Source organism: Malassezia globosa, assembly GCF_000181695.2.
Source record: "Malassezia globosa CBS 7966 chromosome Unknown mgl_sf_3.1, whole genome shotgun sequence".
NCBI classification, from domain to species: Eukaryota; Fungi; Basidiomycota; class Malasseziomycetes; order Malasseziales; family Malasseziaceae; genus Malassezia; species Malassezia globosa.
In genome coordinates, this window is record NW_001849871.1 from 454116 (window position 1) to 473112 (window position 18997).

The 18997-nt window shown below is 47.2% G+C and overlaps 9 protein-coding genes across 9 annotated transcripts; 5 read left to right on the forward strand and 4 right to left on the reverse strand.

The window, feature by feature from the left end:
- Positions 1 to 152: 152 nt before the first annotated feature.
- Positions 153 to 1799, forward strand: MGL_1535 (uncharacterized protein; the record flags this gene model as incomplete). Its single annotated transcript, XM_001731300.1, has 1 exon — positions 153 to 1799. The coding sequence occupies one exon, from the start codon at positions 153 to 155 to the stop codon at positions 1797 to 1799; it is 1647 nt and encodes a 548-aa protein (XP_001731352.1).
- A 79-nt stretch (positions 1800 to 1878) lies between these two features.
- Positions 1879 to 3456, reverse strand: MGL_1536 (uncharacterized protein; the record flags this gene model as incomplete). The annotated part of the gene is made up of 1 exon (XM_001731301.1): positions 1879 to 3456. The coding sequence occupies one exon, from the start codon at positions 3454 to 3456 to the stop codon at positions 1879 to 1881; it is 1578 nt and encodes a 525-aa protein (XP_001731353.1).
- Positions 3457 to 3688: 232 nt separating this feature from the next.
- MGL_1537 (uncharacterized protein) lies at positions 3689 to 5190 on the forward strand (the record flags this gene model as incomplete). The annotated part of the gene is made up of 5 exons (XM_001731302.1): positions 3689 to 3931; positions 3962 to 4066; positions 4119 to 4423; positions 4463 to 4912; positions 5184 to 5190. 5 exons carry the CDS (start codon positions 3689 to 3691, stop codon positions 5188 to 5190), a joined length of 1110 nt encoding a protein of 369 aa, XP_001731354.1.
- A 298-nt stretch (positions 5191 to 5488) lies between these two features.
- Positions 5489 to 6439, reverse strand: MGL_1538 (uncharacterized protein; the record flags this gene model as incomplete). The annotated part of the gene is made up of 1 exon (XM_001731303.1): positions 5489 to 6439. The coding sequence occupies one exon, from the start codon at positions 6437 to 6439 to the stop codon at positions 5489 to 5491; it is 951 nt and encodes a 316-aa protein (XP_001731355.1).
- Positions 6440 to 6862: 423 nt separating this feature from the next.
- MGL_1539 (uncharacterized protein) lies at positions 6863 to 8692 on the forward strand (the record flags this gene model as incomplete). Its single annotated transcript, XM_001731304.1, has 1 exon — positions 6863 to 8692. The coding sequence occupies one exon, from the start codon at positions 6863 to 6865 to the stop codon at positions 8690 to 8692; it is 1830 nt and encodes a 609-aa protein (XP_001731356.1).
- A 1938-nt stretch (positions 8693 to 10630) lies between these two features.
- Positions 10631 to 13357, reverse strand: MGL_1540 (uncharacterized protein; the record flags this gene model as incomplete). Its single annotated transcript, XM_001731305.1, has 1 exon — positions 10631 to 13357. One exon carries the CDS (start codon positions 13355 to 13357, stop codon positions 10631 to 10633), a length of 2727 nt encoding a protein of 908 aa, XP_001731357.1.
- A 286-nt stretch (positions 13358 to 13643) lies between these two features.
- Positions 13644 to 15890, forward strand: MGL_1541 (uncharacterized protein; the record flags this gene model as incomplete). Its single annotated transcript, XM_001731306.1, has 1 exon — positions 13644 to 15890. The coding sequence occupies one exon, from the start codon at positions 13644 to 13646 to the stop codon at positions 15888 to 15890; it is 2247 nt and encodes a 748-aa protein (XP_001731358.1).
- A 151-nt stretch (positions 15891 to 16041) lies between these two features.
- Positions 16042 to 17033, reverse strand: MGL_1542 (uncharacterized protein; the record flags this gene model as incomplete). The annotated part of the gene is made up of 4 exons (XM_001731307.1): positions 16042 to 16075; positions 16318 to 16531; positions 16557 to 16703; positions 16847 to 17033. 4 exons carry the CDS (start codon positions 17031 to 17033, stop codon positions 16042 to 16044), a joined length of 582 nt encoding a protein of 193 aa, XP_001731359.1.
- Positions 17034 to 17217: 184 nt separating this feature from the next.
- On the forward strand, positions 17218 to 18399 carry MGL_1543 (uncharacterized protein; the record flags this gene model as incomplete). The annotated part of the gene is made up of 1 exon (XM_001731308.1): positions 17218 to 18399. One exon carries the CDS (start codon positions 17218 to 17220, stop codon positions 18397 to 18399), a length of 1182 nt encoding a protein of 393 aa, XP_001731360.1.
- Positions 18400 to 18997: the final 598 nt, after the last annotated feature.

An 18997-nucleotide genomic window follows, 5' to 3' on the forward strand; every position in this document is an offset into this window, starting at 1 on the left:
ACTGTGGCTGTTGTGTGCGAAAGCCGCGGCACAAGTCGTTCCAAACCTGGAGAGCCCCATAGCGTAAGAGGAGGCTCTACCGCTGGCAGCGCTGGCTCGAGAAATAGCCATGGAAGCATGAACAACAGTGTCGCAGATGGTCGTCGGAACAAATGGGTACGTGCGCGTCGCTATGTACTAACGAACAGTTTTCGCTCGAGCTCGATGAATACGAGACGTACCGGCCAGCCTTGCGGACGTGGAGCGCTCTTTCATCTGCCCCACAAATTGTGCCTTCACTCCTTGTGAGTGTGAGTCTGCGTGTGTTGGGTATGGACGAGACTTGCGATGTATATGCAGCGACACCGCACGGATCGAAACGACTCAGCAGTGCCAAGACTCACAGCATTGTACTGGAGCGATGGCAACTCGATCTACGTGCCCGGTCCGATGACGCACTGAAGGCGGAGCGCTTGCCAGCTGTCTACAAGCAAGGTATTGTGCACTTCCGCACACTCTATGCCATGGCACATGCGTTGCCGATCTCGTCGGTCTGCCAGCAGATCCGCACCGATCAGCGCATGGCACAGAACTTGGCTATCGAAGTGCACATATCTGAAGGGCCTGCACCGGCGACGCCCATGCCTTTGAAAGCAAAGTCATGGTCCCTTGCGCCCATCGCTACGCCCATGGGCTCGCTTGAGTGCCGCATTGACTCGTGTGAAGTGACGGAGTTGCTGATGGAGCACAAGGACAAGTCTCCCATATCGATCAAGATGCGTCCGACTTCACCTCTTGTTCAGGCTATGCTGACCCAAGATGCTCATGCGCGCCGGCCCCTCGATCCTGGAAATCGCACGCCCCGCGCGTCTCTAGGTCTGTCTGCGAGTCCATCTCTCGCGACATCGCCATCGCGTCTCTCGCCCTGGGCCATACCCGTTTCATCTATGGCTTCGCATCGGCGGCGGCATCGAGGGCCAGGGACATCTCTTGTCTCGACACAATTTTGCGAACCAGGTGCTTTGCGGACTTTGTTTTCCACTTCAGCTCGTTCGACCACACTATCTCCCAGTTCACTTACGCTTACACCTCCTCTTTGTGCAGCCGGCAGCTTCGATACGGCCATGTCACAGCGGCACGGCTCATACAAAGCCGATGGCTCACCCATAGAGGCCTCGTCTGTGACTCGTCGCGGCAAGCCTGAGCGGATCCCCCGATATGCTCGGCAGCCATCGTACAGGCAACGGCGGACGTCGCCATCTCGTGACGACCAGACAGCAGGAGCAGCTCGGAGCTGGAGCACCAGGAGGGAGCAACGGCGGCTGCTGGACAGGGCCATGTTGCCGCCTGAGTCGGGATCTGTAGGTGCGACGAGTCCGAGCCATTCGCGGGTCTTTATGGGTCCGTCGCCGACACCGGCATTTGCATTACCCAGGCGTCCTCACACACGATCCGATAGCGCCTCTAGTATGTCGGGGCCTGCAGGCGATGCTCTGGACCTGGTCGCGATGATTGATGCAAGGGTTACGGAGCCAGCGCTTGAGCTTGCACGGCATAGCACCGAGCCGGAGCAAGCAACCTGGCATGTCGGCAAAGACGAAGCACGGCCACAGTCGCAAACCAAGACAGCAACCGGCTCGTATGATGATATACTGACGAAGATGACCCGCTCACTTCGGCTGCAAACACTCGACGAAGTGTTTGGGACGCACAGCAAGCATAGTGCAGCGGGCATACCAACGACACCCACGAACTCCATGTCAGACACCCAGAAAGAGTCTGACGAGACAGCAGGGCGACTTGATCTCTCCCTTGGATGATCCAGAGCATATTTGTAGATAGGTCTTTGTGCAATGTGATGATGATTATGATGCATGGTACATTAAACTATCTCCAAGCTTACGATGGTGGTACAGGCGGTGCGGCATGCTCGTCCTTAGCAGGCACTCGGCGCGTGGCATGTGCATGCGCGGCCCAAGCGGCCATATCGACATCTGGAACGTGGGTGAGGAATGGGTGCTCGAGAAGTTGGGCATATGTTGGTCGCTGCTCGGGTATCTTGCAAAGGCATTGCGCAACAAAGTCACACGCCCGGGCTGAGTATTCACATGTGCCCAGCTCGAGGTCCACAGTCGTGCCGTTCGGCATCGTGACGGTGATGGGCTCAGAAGACGGTGTGGGCAGCCGCGGTGGCGCACCCTCAACTATGGCCTGAAGCTGTGCGAATACATTCGTAAATGTCTCAGGTGGGTATGGGTATGTACCCATGGTGATTTCCACAAGAGAAACGCCCAGCGACCAAATGTCTGATGCAACCGTATATGTATTCATCATGCTGCGTGGATCCCCTTTGATCCGCTCTGGTGCCATGTAGCTCTGGCAACCAATATTGGTCTTTGCCAGACTTTTTTCCAGCTGCCCAGATACCCCAAAGTCACAAAGCTTTACCTCTCCCCGCGAGTTGATCAGAATGTTCGTCGGCTTCACATCGCGATGAATAATCTGCAACTCGTCTTTCAGGAAGCTCAGACCCTTGACCGTGTTTAGAGTAATGTGGGCCAGCACATCTTCAGGTACGACGCAATGGCGTCCAGTAGTGAGCTTTTCGAGACTCCCGATATCCATAAACTCCATGCAGTAGTACACACATGACTCGACGAAGAAAGCGCCGTAAAATTCGACGATCTGCGGTGCAATGGCCCGATGAAGGATATCCAGCTCCATGATGATCGCATTCAGCTTCGCCTCATCGAGCTCCAAACGAATCTCCTTCATGGCCATCTCCACGCCTGTGCGTGTGTGACGCACGCGTGTCACGGTGCCATAGTTCCCATGACCCAGCTGCTCCAGCAACTCCAGCTCGTCCATATTGATGTTGAAGGTCGTGCCGTTTTTGAATTCGACCCCTGATGCATGCAACACGGCCTTCCCATCGAATACAAGGCGGCCGGATGGATCCACGATTTTGCTGAAACTGCCAAATGGCGTATCGGGCTTCGCTGCTTCAGGCAGCATTCCGAGCGACAAGTTCGGTCGATTCGACGGTCCAGCGCGGTTCAGGTTCTTAGCTCCCTCAGCACCAGCGCGCGCTTGCAGAGCGCCCATATCGCTGAGCCGCAAATTGGGCCGCGGTCGTGCTGGTGGCATCACAGGTCTTGGCACAGGACCCTTGGGCATTAGTAAGGAAGGATCAATTTTCTCCGCGTGACCCATGACCGTGGCCGAGCCTGATGTACCTGTCGGTGATCCTAATGACGAGAGGCGTGCATTCTCCTCTAGTTTCGCGCGCAGACTCGGCGGCAATTTAGCCGCTGCTTTCTCTCGCGTTCGCGCGTTGATGCCTGCAAACCCACCCGCTACGCCCTTTGGTACACTCACTCTCGGGTGTTCAGCTTCTGGAAAATTGATCGTAGGCAGTGAGGGCTTTATCTGTTCTCGCTGTGATTCTTGGTTGGACGCGGGTTGCTCGTTGTTCATGGCATCCGAATGTAGACAGAGGGAGGGGGTGGCCAGAAGTCCATACCTGCTTTTCCTGACGGGTCGGACATGTCTGGCACTTGGACAAGCTTAGTCATGCTTATGCGCATATTTCAACATAATTTTCTCCACAGCACCAATGCCGCCCCATGGCAGTTCACGGCGTTTGCACTCGATTTGGGAGAATCAGCGTGCGCAAGTAGGTGTGAGGCGTTTCGACTACTGGTGACCCATGGTCCTTCGTTTGCTTGTGGCCGTGCATTTGATCGCTGCACTGGCTACAAGCCGCACATTTTTCCAGCCAGACGAATACTGGCAATCTCTTGAAATCGCGCACCGCATCGTTTTCGGATATGGATACCAAACGTGGGAATGGATGACAAGCAAGCCCATCCGTAGTGTTGTATATCCTGCGATGTTTGTGCCTTTGTACAAAGCTATGCAAGCAATGCACATCGATAACCCATTCGTTTTTGTACGTCTCTGAATCCACTTTCCAACCTAGACTTCAGCACCTGCGATTCAGCAGGCTTTGATTACTGCCGTTGGCGATTGGTTTGCCTTCCATCTGGTTACTCGCATCGCTGGACACCGCCTGGCGCTAGTTTGGGTACGTTTTAGCACTCTATTTTTTTTTCTTCGAAACCACATTTTAATGCAAGATCATTGTGCATCTTACTTCCTTGTACTGGCTTTACACGGCCTCACGTACATTCTCCAATACTTTCGAGGCAGCCGTTTGCAGCATAGCCTTGTATTATTGGCCTCTGTCGCGTGCAGCTGTCAATCATCTGCGTGTGCCAAAATCCAGTTGTGCCTATCGCATGGCACTATTCGCTGCATGGTTAGCCGTCTTGATTCGTCCTACGAGTCTCGTCCTTTGGTCTTTCTTGGGCATGCGCCTCGTGAACGATGCTCTACATTGCAAATGTTTCTGGCGTGTTATTCGCGAACCGTTATGGATTGGGTATGTGTTTATTTTGAGGAAAGGCTCACATTATTCAAGCTCACTTGTACTTGGCGCCGGGTTTTACATCGACTCGATGTATTATGACAGTTGGTCATGGACCTCTCTCAATTTTGTCCGAGAGAATCTTTGGAATAGCGTCTCATCATTCTATGGCATGAACTCGTGGCACTGGTATTTTTCGGTCGGAATGCCATCCATTGTGACCATTCATTTGCCCTATGTTGCGATCGGCTGGTGGCATCGACGCGGTGTTCGGGACCCAGCATCCGTCCTCACTCTATTTCAGGCTTGTGTCTGGACGCTTTTGGTGTGTTCATGTCTGCACCACAAAGAGACCCGTTTTCTCCAGCCCCTTGTTCCTTGGCTGCATCTAGCTGCAGCTATAGGTATGGAGCCATTGCAATCAACCACATCCGTGCGAGCTGCGTGGTCAGCAGTCCCTCGGTGGATTCGTGCTCTCCTATTTGTTCAAGTGCCAATCGTTGCGTACGTGTGTGCTTTTCATGCACGCGCTCAAATTCATGTCATGTCGTATATACACATGCTTGGTCGCAGTGCTTCGCCACCCAAAAGTATCGGTTTCCTCATGCCGTGTCATTCAACGCCGTGGCAAAGCCACATGCATTTAACTTATCTTGAAGCCTCCGGCGACACTGGTGATACCGGCCTCGCGTGGTTTCTTGCTTGTCCCCCACCGCAACGCACTCAAAGTACCTATTGGGATCAGACGGACTTTTTTTTCCATGACCCGCTACAGTACATAAACACACGGTTCCCACCTGTGGTTGACCCAGCCTTCCCTGCTATGTCTGTGGCCTCTTTTACGCTGCCTGATGATCGTGTGGGTCAAATCGCCCAGCACACCGAGTACGATTTGGGATGGCGTCACCCCTGGCCTTCACATCTGGTCCTTTTCTCCTCTCTTCTGGACACATCACAAAACAACGTGTCAGTAGGGGAAAGGCTGTCAGCATTGGGGTACCGACCTAAAGTGCGATTCTGGAATTCCTTTTTTCATCCTGATGAACACCGGCGTGGCGATATTGTCGTGCTCGAGCACTACTACTCAACCGAAGCTTTTGCGTCATAAGTTGTGAATGCCAAATGGATTCGTCGTGAAAGCTGTGATCCAAGGCGCCGATGTCGACCGTCGCATATCAAATTAGTCAATAAGTCCGCTGCTTGCTCTGTTGATGATGCCTGTTTATATGCTTGCATTAACGAAGCAAGAGTAGGATATTTGGCAGTAATGGCTGCAGAAGCATTGGATGTGCAACGGGGTATTTCTTCCAGCATCGCTCGATATGCGCTGAAGCTATTGCTTGACGCCGCCTTGTTAACTTTATGGTATACCGATTCACTTTCAAGCTGTTTGTACGGACGAATCGAGATGTCGCATGCGATGGAATATACCCACTCAACAGCTTCTTCGGCTTGAGTCACTCGCACTACATGACATTGGTGTCGAAGCTGCAACTGTAATAGACGCTGCTCCATGTGTTCTCGTGTTTGATCATCTGGCATTTGCACCTGTGCTGTCATATTGCCTTCGATGCGTTGACGGATCATTTCAGCATACGTGCGATTCTTTTTTGCACGAATTCGTCGGAATAATGCATCTAAGCCAATTATAAGCACAAATCGTTGTAAGGGTCCTAATGTAGATCGTGGTTCATTCGCTTTAAGAGACGTCATGAGTGACTCATTTGTCATACTATCCCAAACCTGTTCAGCTGTCATTACAAATACAACAGTCGGTTCCCGTACAACTTGCTCTTCCTCCAGAGGTTCCCAATGTTGTAGGACAGGGTCGTATTTGGAGCGAGCTTTGCGTTCAAACATCACGCGACCGATAATCTTGTCACCAATGTGGTCTAAAGGAGATGCCGTGCAAGTTAAACAACAAGCACCATCACCCAAAATACGTGTTTTTAACTGCTGGTAGAATCTGCCCAGCACACCTGTTTGCGGATCAACAGGTGTTGGATCCAGATATACAATCAAGTCACGCATGGTATCTGAGCGTGATCGACGTTTCCGATTAGCTTCGCGCCATCGTTGGCGCTCGATAGAGGAGCGAAAACGAGTATCAAGTTGAGCTTTTTGTTCTTGACCATTCTGAACTCTTGGATTTGTAGCCTGTGTTCTTGACGGTGAAGGAGACGGGCTTTCAAGAAAGAGAGAATCTGGTCGGAAAGATCGGACACGCTGACGTTCTTCATGTGCAGGGCAGGTTCGAGCCACATGCACCAGCAGGGTCGGTGAAGTTTGGATTTCAGGAAATGAAGGGCTCGATATTTGTGCATCGTTATTGTTCACATGCTCTACTGCGTATGGACTGGACAGAGTCACCAACGATGCGTCACTCTGTTCCATAAAGAGGAAATGGAATTGTGCAAACAAGCACATCTTGTGGAGGCCCTCACTTCGACCACGATGACATCTGCTAAAGGCAACATATTTGATCAATACAAATGCATTGAGGTGTACAATGCTTTGGATGATGGACAGTTTGCAGAAGCCGTTTATAAAGCAAATGAATTACTATCAGCTGGACCACTTCCATTGGCAAGTGCCCTCAAAACCTTGGCATTATTCCGACTAGGTCATCGCGAGGAAGCAGATCGTGAGGCCACGAAACTATTGCAAGGAAGTGTCGATCTAAACGTATTGTCTCCTCTCGAATATGTGCTTCCACGTATTGGAAAGACACATCAGCTAGCAGATTTGTACATGGCTGCAAGTAATGCTCACCCAAAAGACGACCAGTTAGCTGACGGTGCATTGGTCGTTCTTGTGAAGGCCGAAATGTTCCAACGTGCGTCGCAAATGCTCTTAAAGAGGTTCCGTTCAAGCAAAAATGCACAGGATTTTTGGCGCTACATTCAAGTCGCCATACTTTATTCACAGCGGGTCAAGCCGCCAGGTTCTAAGCTTACGTTGGACATCGCCCTACGTCTTTTGAACGAGCAACAGCTGACTGCACAGAGTTTTACAGCGGAAACCTTTTCCCTGTACCTGAATTTCTTCATTTTATTGGGCGAATCTCGGCTAGCTCAAGCGTTAGAAATGCTTAAACTGGCCCCCATTCAAGAACTTGTGAACAAAGATCTCGGAATACAGTTCCAGGTCCGCGAGTGCTGGAAGATTTTAGATGATAAGCAAAGCATTCTCAGTGACTGTCGAACGCGCATTATGAAGGGCGACCGAAACTGGGCCGTCATCTCTCTTTTCACCGCAACTATGGCTGAATTAGCTCATGGATCTATGGATGCTTCAGATGTTCAGGTTATTTTGGATGCTGCGAAACAAGACGGCTGGAAGGATCGGGGTTCATTCCTGGGCGTTCTTGAGCTGTGTCGTCTTTCTGCTGAACTTGATCTTGCAACGCCTGCTGGACTTGATTATCCGCAACTAGTGCTCGATTATGCTAGACAGTATGCCTCCAAACTCACATGCTTTGATGACTTGCGACCTTACTTTGGTTCATTAAATGCTTCTCACCGCGACATGTTGCTTGAATGCTTTTCGACGCGCGAAATTCTCACATCAGAACCACTAGTCTATCAAAGAATCAATGCAGGTAAAGTGTCTCTTCTTTTCGACACAATCGGCTGTAGTTTCTCAGTTGAGGAACTTTTGAAAGCACATGAAGAATCTCTCCAGCACGTACGCCTTCCTTCCACTGAGATGCAGCCCGGTGATGATCTTGCTCTAATGGCTGCTTACAAGGCGCTTTTGTCCTCACCTGACACCAAGGGTCTTGTTCAAGCCGCGTCCATCGCTTCTTCCGCATGCCAAAAAAGTGAGCACGCTTATAAACTTCGAATATTTTTGATTCGAGTGCTTCTCCGCCTTGGTTGTCCCAGGATGGCCATGAATCATTTACATACTCTAAAGCTGAAGGCTGTACAACTAGACACTGTTACCCACGTTGCACTTGATCGTAACGCTTCATTCGGAGGCTCCCATGCTGCTGATGTGACTAACGAGTGGGAATCAAATATCAAAGGCTTCTATGATCTAAGCTCGTTTGAAGTTCCTGAGGCTGTTGGACGTGCTTTTTTGAATGGAAAATTTTCGCAAGTATCTGATTTATGCGAATTCCACGACTGTATTGAGGGATCGTATGCCCGCATTATCCTCTTGCTTGACATTATCCAAGGCAAACTGGTTACTGAAAACCTTGCCGAAAATGAGCGAGCCTTTGCTGTCGAATTGGTTCATGACTTCAAGCGAAAAATTGAAGGTACGCACATTGCCTAACTAACCGTTCAGCAAATCGACTGAGCGACCAACGCGATACAACTTTGCTCCCATTTTTCGCTGATACTCATAAGTGCGACCTTAAATCTATGCTGTCTTATGGACCCATGCGCAAGGTTCGTTATAACCTCTAACATTAGAAAAATTGGGTAATTGCTATGTTGGAGGTGCTTTCAGTAGCACTTAAAATGCCAACACCTGAGTTGTCAGCTTCTACTGATGAGGTAAAGTAAAAGTTCAACTAACATTCTCAGCTCACTTGCTCCGAATATGACCTCCTTAAGTTCGCTCGGGCTTTACGTGGCCATTACAGCAGCGAATGTTCTGTCTCTTTCTTCGAATGTGAGTTTTCCTTCTGATCTAACTTTCAAGCTATTTATCGTGAAGTGAAGCAAGCATCCTCTCTTTTCGAAGTCCTTCATGCTTCATGGACTGGCATCAAAGTATGTAATTTTTCATTATATATTTACCTCTCAGGGCTTGCGTGTACTCGAACTTGTGTTGCAGGACAAGGTGGGTTCTGACATTGGCTTACTCAGGAAATTCATGATGTGCTTGGAAGTAAAGAAAGTGACACCCTCAAAGCAATTTGTGATTTCCTCATCGAAATTATGGAAAACGGCAGTTCTTTAAGCGTTAGCACTGACTTTGACTTTGTTGGTCTAAAGGGTATCTTCGAATCTGGCACAAATTTTGTTGACCAAATGTCCGTTGCACAAAAGGAGGCACTAAAAGATGTTATTCGTCCGTATCAAGCAGTTTTACGATCGGTAGTATAAGTAGTTTAAAGCCACGTGTCGCTGTAATTAACGCGACTCGCGACACAATTTTGCGGAACGTCCGATACATTAGCTATATTATCTAGGTAAACCTAGACTCGATTGTGCGCACCCTCACAGGTTCAGAGCGAGACAAGTCACAGTTAGGCAGAAAAGATGTCTGACGCAATTTATAAAGTGATTGATGAGAAGTATGCTGAAATTTTACACACACTCTCCGAAAAAGAAAAGGTGTGCAAGTCTAATAATAGCAGACGCGTGATTGGCAAGCACGCTAATTACCAGATGATCATGGGTCTCCCCTAGAAGCGTGCACGTTTACGCGGCGACGCACTCAGTGAACTCGGCCGAGACAATGCACACTCGAGCGGGCTCTCCCAGTAAAAATTGGAAAAAATTGCTGGATGTAAGCGAAAATAAAGTATTATTTTTGATTAACAAAAGTGGTGGTAACACAACCATTTTGTAAGTTCTTTTTTTTAAAATTAATTTTTTATTTAAAGACCGGGAGTCGAAATTGGTGAAAATACAACAATTGTGATTTTAAAAATAATAAATTTACATAAACAGCGCTAGAAGTGTGGTAACATAATTTATTTCTTCAAATTGCGTCGCTGCGGGAAATCCTGCGAGAATCATTGAATATATTTGAACATTAATATATTTAGATAATAATTTTATTTATTTAAATATTGATGTATTCAAAATTGACTAGCACCGAATTTATTTTATTTTAAGTTTCTCAATGATTCTATGAATTCAGCAATTGTTGCTTGATTACTTGATGCATTTGTCAGCAACACATTTCGTCTCGGTTGATTGTTTTGCGTTTTTGTCATCCCTTCTGTGAAGTGCTGACTCTTGAGTTTGATGAGATCGTTCCAAAGGTTCTGTAGGCTGGGTAATGGTCTTGTAATTTTTGGGATTAGTGAATCGCTTGCGTCCGAGAAAAGTAAACGATCATGTGAAAGTAAAGTGATATCAAGAGCCGAGCTTATGTTAGCGGTTTTCTTGACCTACCTTTCATAAAACAATATACGATACCAGTTTATATCCAAAATTTGTATGTCCGGATTTTCTGGTGCCATGACCGCTTCTTGAATGTATGCGTCCAAGAGGGTCAAAATTGGTAACGTTGAATGGAGAGTCTTTCGCGTTATTAGAATATCTTAGAGGTACGCACCTGAAACATGAGTTGCCAGACAATGTCTGTATTTTTATCGAGTGAATTCAAGTTACGCTCCAAGATCTTCAAAATATGCTGATGAGGATTGAGGGCCTTCCGCTCATTGTGATTTTTATCATTAGTTTGTAAACCAAAGTCCAGTGTATAGCGAGCCAGATTAGCTCGGTCCATTTTTTCGAACGTTACTTGAATAGTGTAGCGTTTATGATCTTTTCCGTATCCCTCCGGCCCATATACAAACTTGACTTGTTGCAGAGCCAAAGACTCCAGCGAAACATGAAAATCGGGCTGGTTCCATATAGTGCTAGCGTTTATCAAAGTGCACATACGAGCAATTTGGTCCCAACTTTGTTGAAATTTAATTAAAGCCGCTGTCAAGTCATAGCATGAAAAAGTGAGAATACCAGTTTGGAGATTTAAGACCATTCCATCGTAAAGTTGCACCTCTTCCATATTAAATTCACCATTTAACCTCACTTTCAAGCTGATAACAACTCTGCGTTTTGACGGAAGCCACCAATCACAAAGCTGTAAAGACATGTTGGGACTTACCAAATCCTCGAACGATGGAAGCAATTTTTTAGATTGAACACACAGACTTGGAAGCAATGGATCGTGGCCACTAGTCGGTGATGAAGGGGAGCTAGTCGTACCACCCACAAGGGTAAATGGTACGAGTTTCAGTCTTAACTGTTCCTCCAAGTGAGAATAAACAACAATTGCCAAACAGTAATTAAGCGCCAATTCTAACTCTTCAGTACGTATCCGATCTTTAGCCGTGGAATCACCTTCTGGAGGTATTGACCTGTTGATCAGAGAGGCACCAGATACGATGAAGAGAGACAAGTATGTTTTCTCAAGCCATTTGACAGAATTAATCACTTGCAGAGCCTTGCCATTTTCAATAACTGACGCAATCAGTACCATCGCCATACCCAACTGTTGATCAGGGGCAAAATACAACATCAAGTAGTATCCAGGTACTATTCCCAGCGGCACGTATAATAGCGGACGACCGTTTTGTAAGCTTAACTTTTTAAGCTCTTCAGACCTAAGAGCAATAGAAGTAGAACAAGGCAATCCAAGCCAGGAGATTTGAAGCTGGAGACTTCGCGTGAGGCACTGGAGACGGAACGTGAATAGAGTGTCTGCAAAGCTTGATAGATCGGCCTGAATCTGATCTGCCATACGCTGCAAGGTTGCGTTCTGACTTTGACTTAGTGAGAGAATCATATTGTTCCGATTTTCATTCCGGTCGAGGAGCCTCAATCCAATTTTACCAGAGATTGTCGGAATATACATCATGACATGTACAGTGTCCGAAAGCCGTAGCTCTAGTGAATACCTTGGCCCGTAGCCGCTATCATTGTGTGTGCATAGGCGACATAGACTCGGATTTCCAGCGCCTAAACCTTCATGACTTTGAACATCTGACTCGAGGTGCTTCATAAGAGCTAGAGTATGCATGCTAATGCATTTTAGAAGTAGCGTTTCCATATCGAGACATTCCAACTTGCACTCTTTTTCCTTCGACGACAGATAAATTTGTAAGCTGGGATCAATATGCCATTGGACTTGGATATTGTTCTGATGTATGGGTGATTGGTTTCCAGAAAGAATATCAGACAAGATCCTACCTTGCCCCTTTAAAGGTTGAGATACAATCTGGAGACCAAGTCTACCTTGAAGCTTGCTTTTGTCCTTCATGCCTTCACTGTGGCTAACCCAGTAATAAACTTCCAGAATGTGAGCCATTGGGTCGAGTGAATATCGGATGTTTTTCCCCCAACTAAACTGGGCCATCCTCTGTGTTTGATGGTGCAAGATATGCAACTGTCGTTGGAGTGCCTCTTGCTCAAGCATATCATGCAGCCGCATCAGAGTAGACTGTTCCTCCTTGTTATACTCTGAGGAGAGTATCAACTCTGCTGACTCGAGTACATGTTCGAGAAAAGGCTCCGTAAGATTAGGCACAAGGCTCTCTTGCTGACCAAGCTTGTCCAGAAATTCGAAGTCCAAGAGCCACCAGCGGTCATGTTCCTCCGGACCACTTACTGTCAAGCACATTTTGTATAAATCAGGTGCTTCTAAATATGCCTTTCCGTCTTGAATACATTGCAAACGGAGACCCATCGGAACGTAATCTGAACAGGTGAAACGAATCTGCAAGACATTGTCAAGGTTAGCCAGCGTGTGCAAAGCTTCTTCGTTGTCAATGGGTTTCGGGGACACTGCACTGTCCTTAATGCAAGAAGGTAGGCGCCTATAAGTCCCAGTACGCAGTACATCAATAGCTGTGACAAAATCAGCGTCGCTAATGCGTGCGTTCGGCATGATTTTTCGCACCTGTGTGAGGCCAGAGAACACATCTTCATGAGCCCATTGCTGCTCAACAAGTAAAGCAACTACGTTCCGGACCCTGTTGAACAAATCGACATCCTTTGACCATCGGACAATAACAAGCAGTTTGATGAACAACCTGCGTAATTCTAGTGCTGTCCTAAAAATCTTGACACGTTTTGCACCACTGGGTAACGATGGAAGTGTATCACTCAGACTCTGAATCGTCTGATATGCATTATTTGTGATACGCTCGACAAGAACAGTCAAAGGAACCAAGTCACTGTCTTCTACCGGTAGCTCTTTTAGTAGTTGCTCCAACGGGACATCGCTAAAACCACTCTCAGTGGTATGGTCCATGATGACAACAGCCAACATTGGATGCCTCCACATAAACATTTTACACTTTGTCTCCTGTCACGATGGAATATATCCGGTCGTTGTCGTCGGCCTTGGGCAAGGTTAATGGGCCCTTATCAAACTACAATGTCGGTGAGGAAGTCGATGTATATCGTGGTCAGAGCATTTGGAGATTACACAAGGGAACAAAACAAGTACGTTCAGCTTGCTAATGATGTAGTCAGACTGTAGCCCCGTGAGCATTTTCTGTTTTGATCAAACAACCGCCTCGCGAGAGTATAGCGAAATGGCAAAGAATGCGATCAAACGGCTTCGCACCATCAGATACCCTAATATTCTCAAATTTCTTGATACAACTGAGCATCAAGGTACTCTGTATCTTGTTGTTGAACCAGTTGAGCCTCTAAGCAATACGCTTACATTGTGGGCACAGGGTAAAGGTCGTGATGCATCTAGTTCTGCCTGGATCGCATGGGGACTAAGTCATATTGCGAGTACTTTGGCGTTTTTTCACCAAAATATGCAAGCTATTCATGGTAATGTACATCCGGGCTCTGTTTTTGTGGCTCCTTCTGGCGAATGGCTTCTGGGGGGCATGGAAACTCTTGGCAGTCCTATCGAGCCAGGATCCATCATTATGCGCTATGGTGGTCTTCCACCCCATGCTAACAAATATACACCGCCTGAACTTGCTCGTGCGGGCTGGGGTACTATTTCTCAGAGCTCAATCCATGCGGTTGACAGCTACGGCTTGTGTCTATTGGCAATAGAGGCATACAATGGTTCACTCCCTTCCAACATGTCAAATTTTCCTGCAGGACGTATTCCAGCATCACTTTATACACTTTTAAGGCGCATGGCGAATCCGCGTCCAGAGTTACGCCTATCGCCTGCAGACATGCTTCATCTTGGCTCACAGCCGAATGGATTTCTTAGCACGAATGTGCTGGTACAAGCAAACCAAATTCTCGAGGATTTTCGTGTCGCGCATGCTGTGGAAAAAGGCGGTATTTTATCGCAATTGTTATGTTTTCAAGAGCAGCTAGCGCCTTCTTTTTCTCAATTCAAGGTTCTGCCTGCGCTGGTTGAGACGTTTCGATATAAAAATGGGTCTAGGGAAGTTGACTTGGAATTTTCTGCGTCGGCCTTGCTTCCATTAATGCTGCGCATCGGCGAAAAGATGGATTCAGTTTCATGGAATCATGTGCTTGGTGAGCCAATCTTAGGGGCCATGGGGTCTTCGTTTCAGCCAATACGCATGGTTTTGATCACAGACGTTTGTTACTACGCACACCAACTAGACACGAGGGCTGTGTCTCATCAGTTATGGCCTTTGGTGTGGAAGTCGTTCCAGTCAGCCTTGGATACTCAACGTCAAGCTGCATTGGAGAGTATTCGACTGCTGATTCCTAAGTTCAGTGAGCGCATTCTCAATAACGAGCTACTTCGCGAACTCGCAAAAATGCAAAAGGATGTGCGTCCTGCTCATCGATTGCAGGCCACGAAGCTTTTATCTGAACTGTCGCCTCGTTTAAACGCAAGAACCAAAGCAGATGTTCTCATCCCTGCATTTGCATGCAGTCTGAAGGATGCATACGATGAAACTCGGCTGGCAGGTATCACAGCTTTCCGTGAGAACTCGGACAATTTTGATGCCTCAACTTCAGCATGTCAGTTAATCCCTGCTCTTTCTCCGTGTCTTGTGGACGCGAATCTCAAAGTCAGAGAAGCTGCGTCGGAAACCTTGCACTTTTATCTCGAAAAGATAACACAATATACACAGAGTATGTCGTCTGTTAATGTCGAGATGCCGCAATCGATACCTGGCGATATGGACCCTCAAACTCTCTTATCGGGTGAGCGGATGTCTGAAAAAGAGGGATCTCGATCAACATTCACTTCTTTCTTGTCGGCCACAGCTGGCAGTGCTGCAACGGCTTTGAGCGAATGGGCCATCTCTCAGATCGAAGAAGATGATCAGCTTGCATCTCAAATGACGCGAAGCCTCGATGAAACATCTAAAGCAAAGTCATTTTCGGCGCAAAGCACACCAGAAATTTCAACACCGCCTGCTGTGCCCTTTCACTCTAATAAAGGCATGTCACTCTCGCCATCTGTTTCTAAAGTTGAAAAAATTACTCAAGAAATAATGCAGCCAGCGCGGACCTCAACAAAGCCAATCATTCCCAAACTACACCAAAGTTCTGCACAACCGCGTGAGGCTTCGCCACTCACACGACCACCTGTGATGGATACTTCAGCCTCACGAGAAGTAACGGATGTACAAGATCTATGTCAGGTCCCGCCCAAGCCAATTTCAGCCGCTGCACCACCTTCACATGACTTTAAGTCTTCTACAAAGCCAACTAGTGCAGCTGCATCAAAGCCAGCACCCAATATTTATTCGACAATACCCGCTTCAAAATCACTCTCGAAAGAAGAGAAAATGGCACAGCTAAACAAGCTTCGTGAAGAACGCAGGGCCGTAAGTATAAGGTTTCTACTAATAATTGCAGCGAATCACCCAACTTAAGTCCCAGTCAAAGCCTTAAATGTCAAATATGTCTTGCTCCAATTGTTTAAGGACTGCAGAGGAGTCAATTCCGATTCTTGTATCGATGATTGAATCAGCGCGTGTCGGCCCACGATTAATCAGGATGATGGGTTTTTTGGATAATGCCGCATCACGTACAAGTCGGTAGGCCGAGTGTGTGGCGACTGTGGTCCCAATTAACAATAAAGCATCGGCTTGTTCAACTAGACGTTCAGACATCTGTCGCACAGAGGCGCGGATATTCTCACCGAAGAAGACGACATCGGGTTTAAGAATTCCGCCACAATTTGGACACGCTGGATACTTGAAAGTATCGTACGACACACCTTCAAGTTGGACATCGCCATCAGGATTTCGACGAAATGATAGGTGCGGTTCTCGTTTGAGGCGCTGTGCCCATGCGTACCAATCGGGATTAAGCTCAGTTAACTTGTCTTGTAGAACATCGCGTGACAATAGAAAGCCACATCCTTGATGCGCGTCTGTCTTTGCCATCTGTTCGGGATAATATCGATCAATGCGTCCAAAAGAAGTGGTCGCAGTTTGATTCCACCACTGCTTTTCATTTTTCGATTGCTTTGAGTCGCCTCTTGATACACATCGGACTTCACTCAATGAACCTAAATTAGTAGAGCAAGGACATACCGTGTAATTCATATATCGAATTGACGTAATCCATAACAGTCATACCAGCAACATGATGTAGCCGATCCACATTTTGTGTGATAAGTTTGTCTATAAACCCGGCTTTCTGTAGCTTTGCAAGTATCAGGTGCGTTGCATTTGGCTGGGCTATTCGTAAAGGTGGGTATCCCAGATAAGATCTTGCCCAGTACCTGCGACGCTTCTCTTCACCTGCCTTACCTTTTTGAACAAACTCCTGAAAATAGATTGGTCGATACCCCTTATTTTCTTGGTTACGATAATATACGTACTGTACAGTCCATTTTCACCGCGATACGATGAAATCCCGCTGTCGACAGAAACACCCGCACCTGTTATTGCAAGGACGCGTCTATTTCCTTCAAGATGGCTCCTAAGTTTCTCAGCTGCATTATTTAACTCAACTACCGTAGGTCCCAAGTGCTTATTTAGTGGAAGCGACGGTATGGAGATGCGCATGGTAATCGAAGACGGGCAAATGATGACGCTTAGTTGGCTTGTGCGTCGAAAATATTTCTCCAAGTGATTTTGTGGCGGTCTAGCCTATCTTCATGAGATGTCACTAGTTTCATAAGCAACAGTCAGTAATTCAAACTTTGACCGGACCGCAAGGGCCATACGCTGCTTTGCACCGATCAGTAACATGCATGATATTGAGCTCAACAAAACAGAGACGGTCATCTTGTTCGTCGTTGTCTTCTCGGTGACTGCTGTCGTCTATTTCACAGTGGCAATTGGAGTTTTTGTACCTTTGTTTGTTTCTCTTACTTGTTATCGTGCCAATTACACTCCGAAAGCTGTTGCACTCACGAATGACGAAAACAATGAAAGTACGGGGAACACGAATGCGGATTTGCCATTCGTGAAAAGCATATTTTTCAGAGATTCGGTCCATAAACTAGGCGCTCCGTTGCAAGGACTGTTTTCAACCTGCAAGCGAATCCATGCGATAGAGGGATGGCGTGGCCTGTACCGAGGAACTTGGCTTGTCTTGATTCAGGGACTAGTCCTATTAATTCCCAGCATGTTTGCTTTATATGCGATGTATCCCTTCAATGAACACACGCTGCAGAATCCCTCTCCGATACCATTTGGCGTCGCAATTTTACTCGAGCTCATTTCATTTGTATTGGTGCTGCCTGTAGATGTCTTGAAGCGTCGTACTATGGTTCACCCGAAGCGTCTTTGCTGGACTCGCCCAGTTGAGAGTCTCAAAGAAGTTCTTACCGCGGAGGAGTACAATCAACCTTGGCGTTTGTATCTATTACCTTGTGTTGTATCAACAAAACTGCTGCAAATTTTTATCGTCAACTTCCTCGCTCCAATGGGGAGGCTGGCGCTTGCACCATCGATTCTCTCGGGAATATTTGTCTCTTTGGTCAAGAAAAGAAGTAATTCCGATGCCATTTCGATGCATTGGAACTGGTTTACTATTCTTTTATATATTATATGGGCTTTCTTTGTGCTTGTCGCGCTGTTGCTCCTCGATAACATATACGTAAGGGCAACTACTCAGCGTGTTGGTCCGTCATGTGCAGCAGTGCAAAGCAGTCGCTCAAACAGCACAACTACGGGCGATAGTCAAGCGACTGTTGAACAACATCATTTGAGTGCAAGTGAAAGTGAGCAGAGCGAAGAGCCAATCGTATCCCTAAGACCATGTCTCGGAAACAATGATCCCGCATGGACGTTTTTTGGTGCCTCGCATGTGGAGCCTTACACAAGCATCATGGACATGGTTCGGAAGATGCAAAATGAAGAAGGCAATCGCAGTCTGACACGTGGTTTCATGTATACGGTACTGGGACATCTATATGTTGTGTAGCTTGTTTTTGGCATTTTATATAAACCTGACGCATTCACGATTTGCAGCATTGGTCATAGATTTATAGCGTGTATATCCATGTGTTTCTTGAGCTAACATGTGCCCGTTTCTTCTTCGTACGTAACTTTCCATGTAGCTTCGATATCACCTTCGACGATCATTGGGAATATTTGATCTACACTGGAGTCATTTGGAGGGAATGTTTCCGTGCCGATCGACGCATTGGATCGCATACATGACACGAGCGCAGGCGCCAGAAATTCTATGTCAATGTCGTTGCTCTCCAGATGACGATCTTCAGGTCGGATCGATAGTGACATGAGTTTGGACGCTTCGGCAAACCTTTTGCGCCGAATTCGCAACAAGCGAATGAATGCAAGTATCACAACTGCCATACCGATCATATATTTCACAAGCATAGCGACGGTTTCCTGGCCCTCAAATGACATTCTTGAAACGGAAACGCAGATGGGGAGAGGTCTCTACATGTATGACGGTGTTTTATCGATAGTCGAGTCTATCGCATTTACAATCGCTCCGGATAGATCCCGGTATAGGGTACAATCAGACCACTTAAATACAGCGGAAAATGAACACA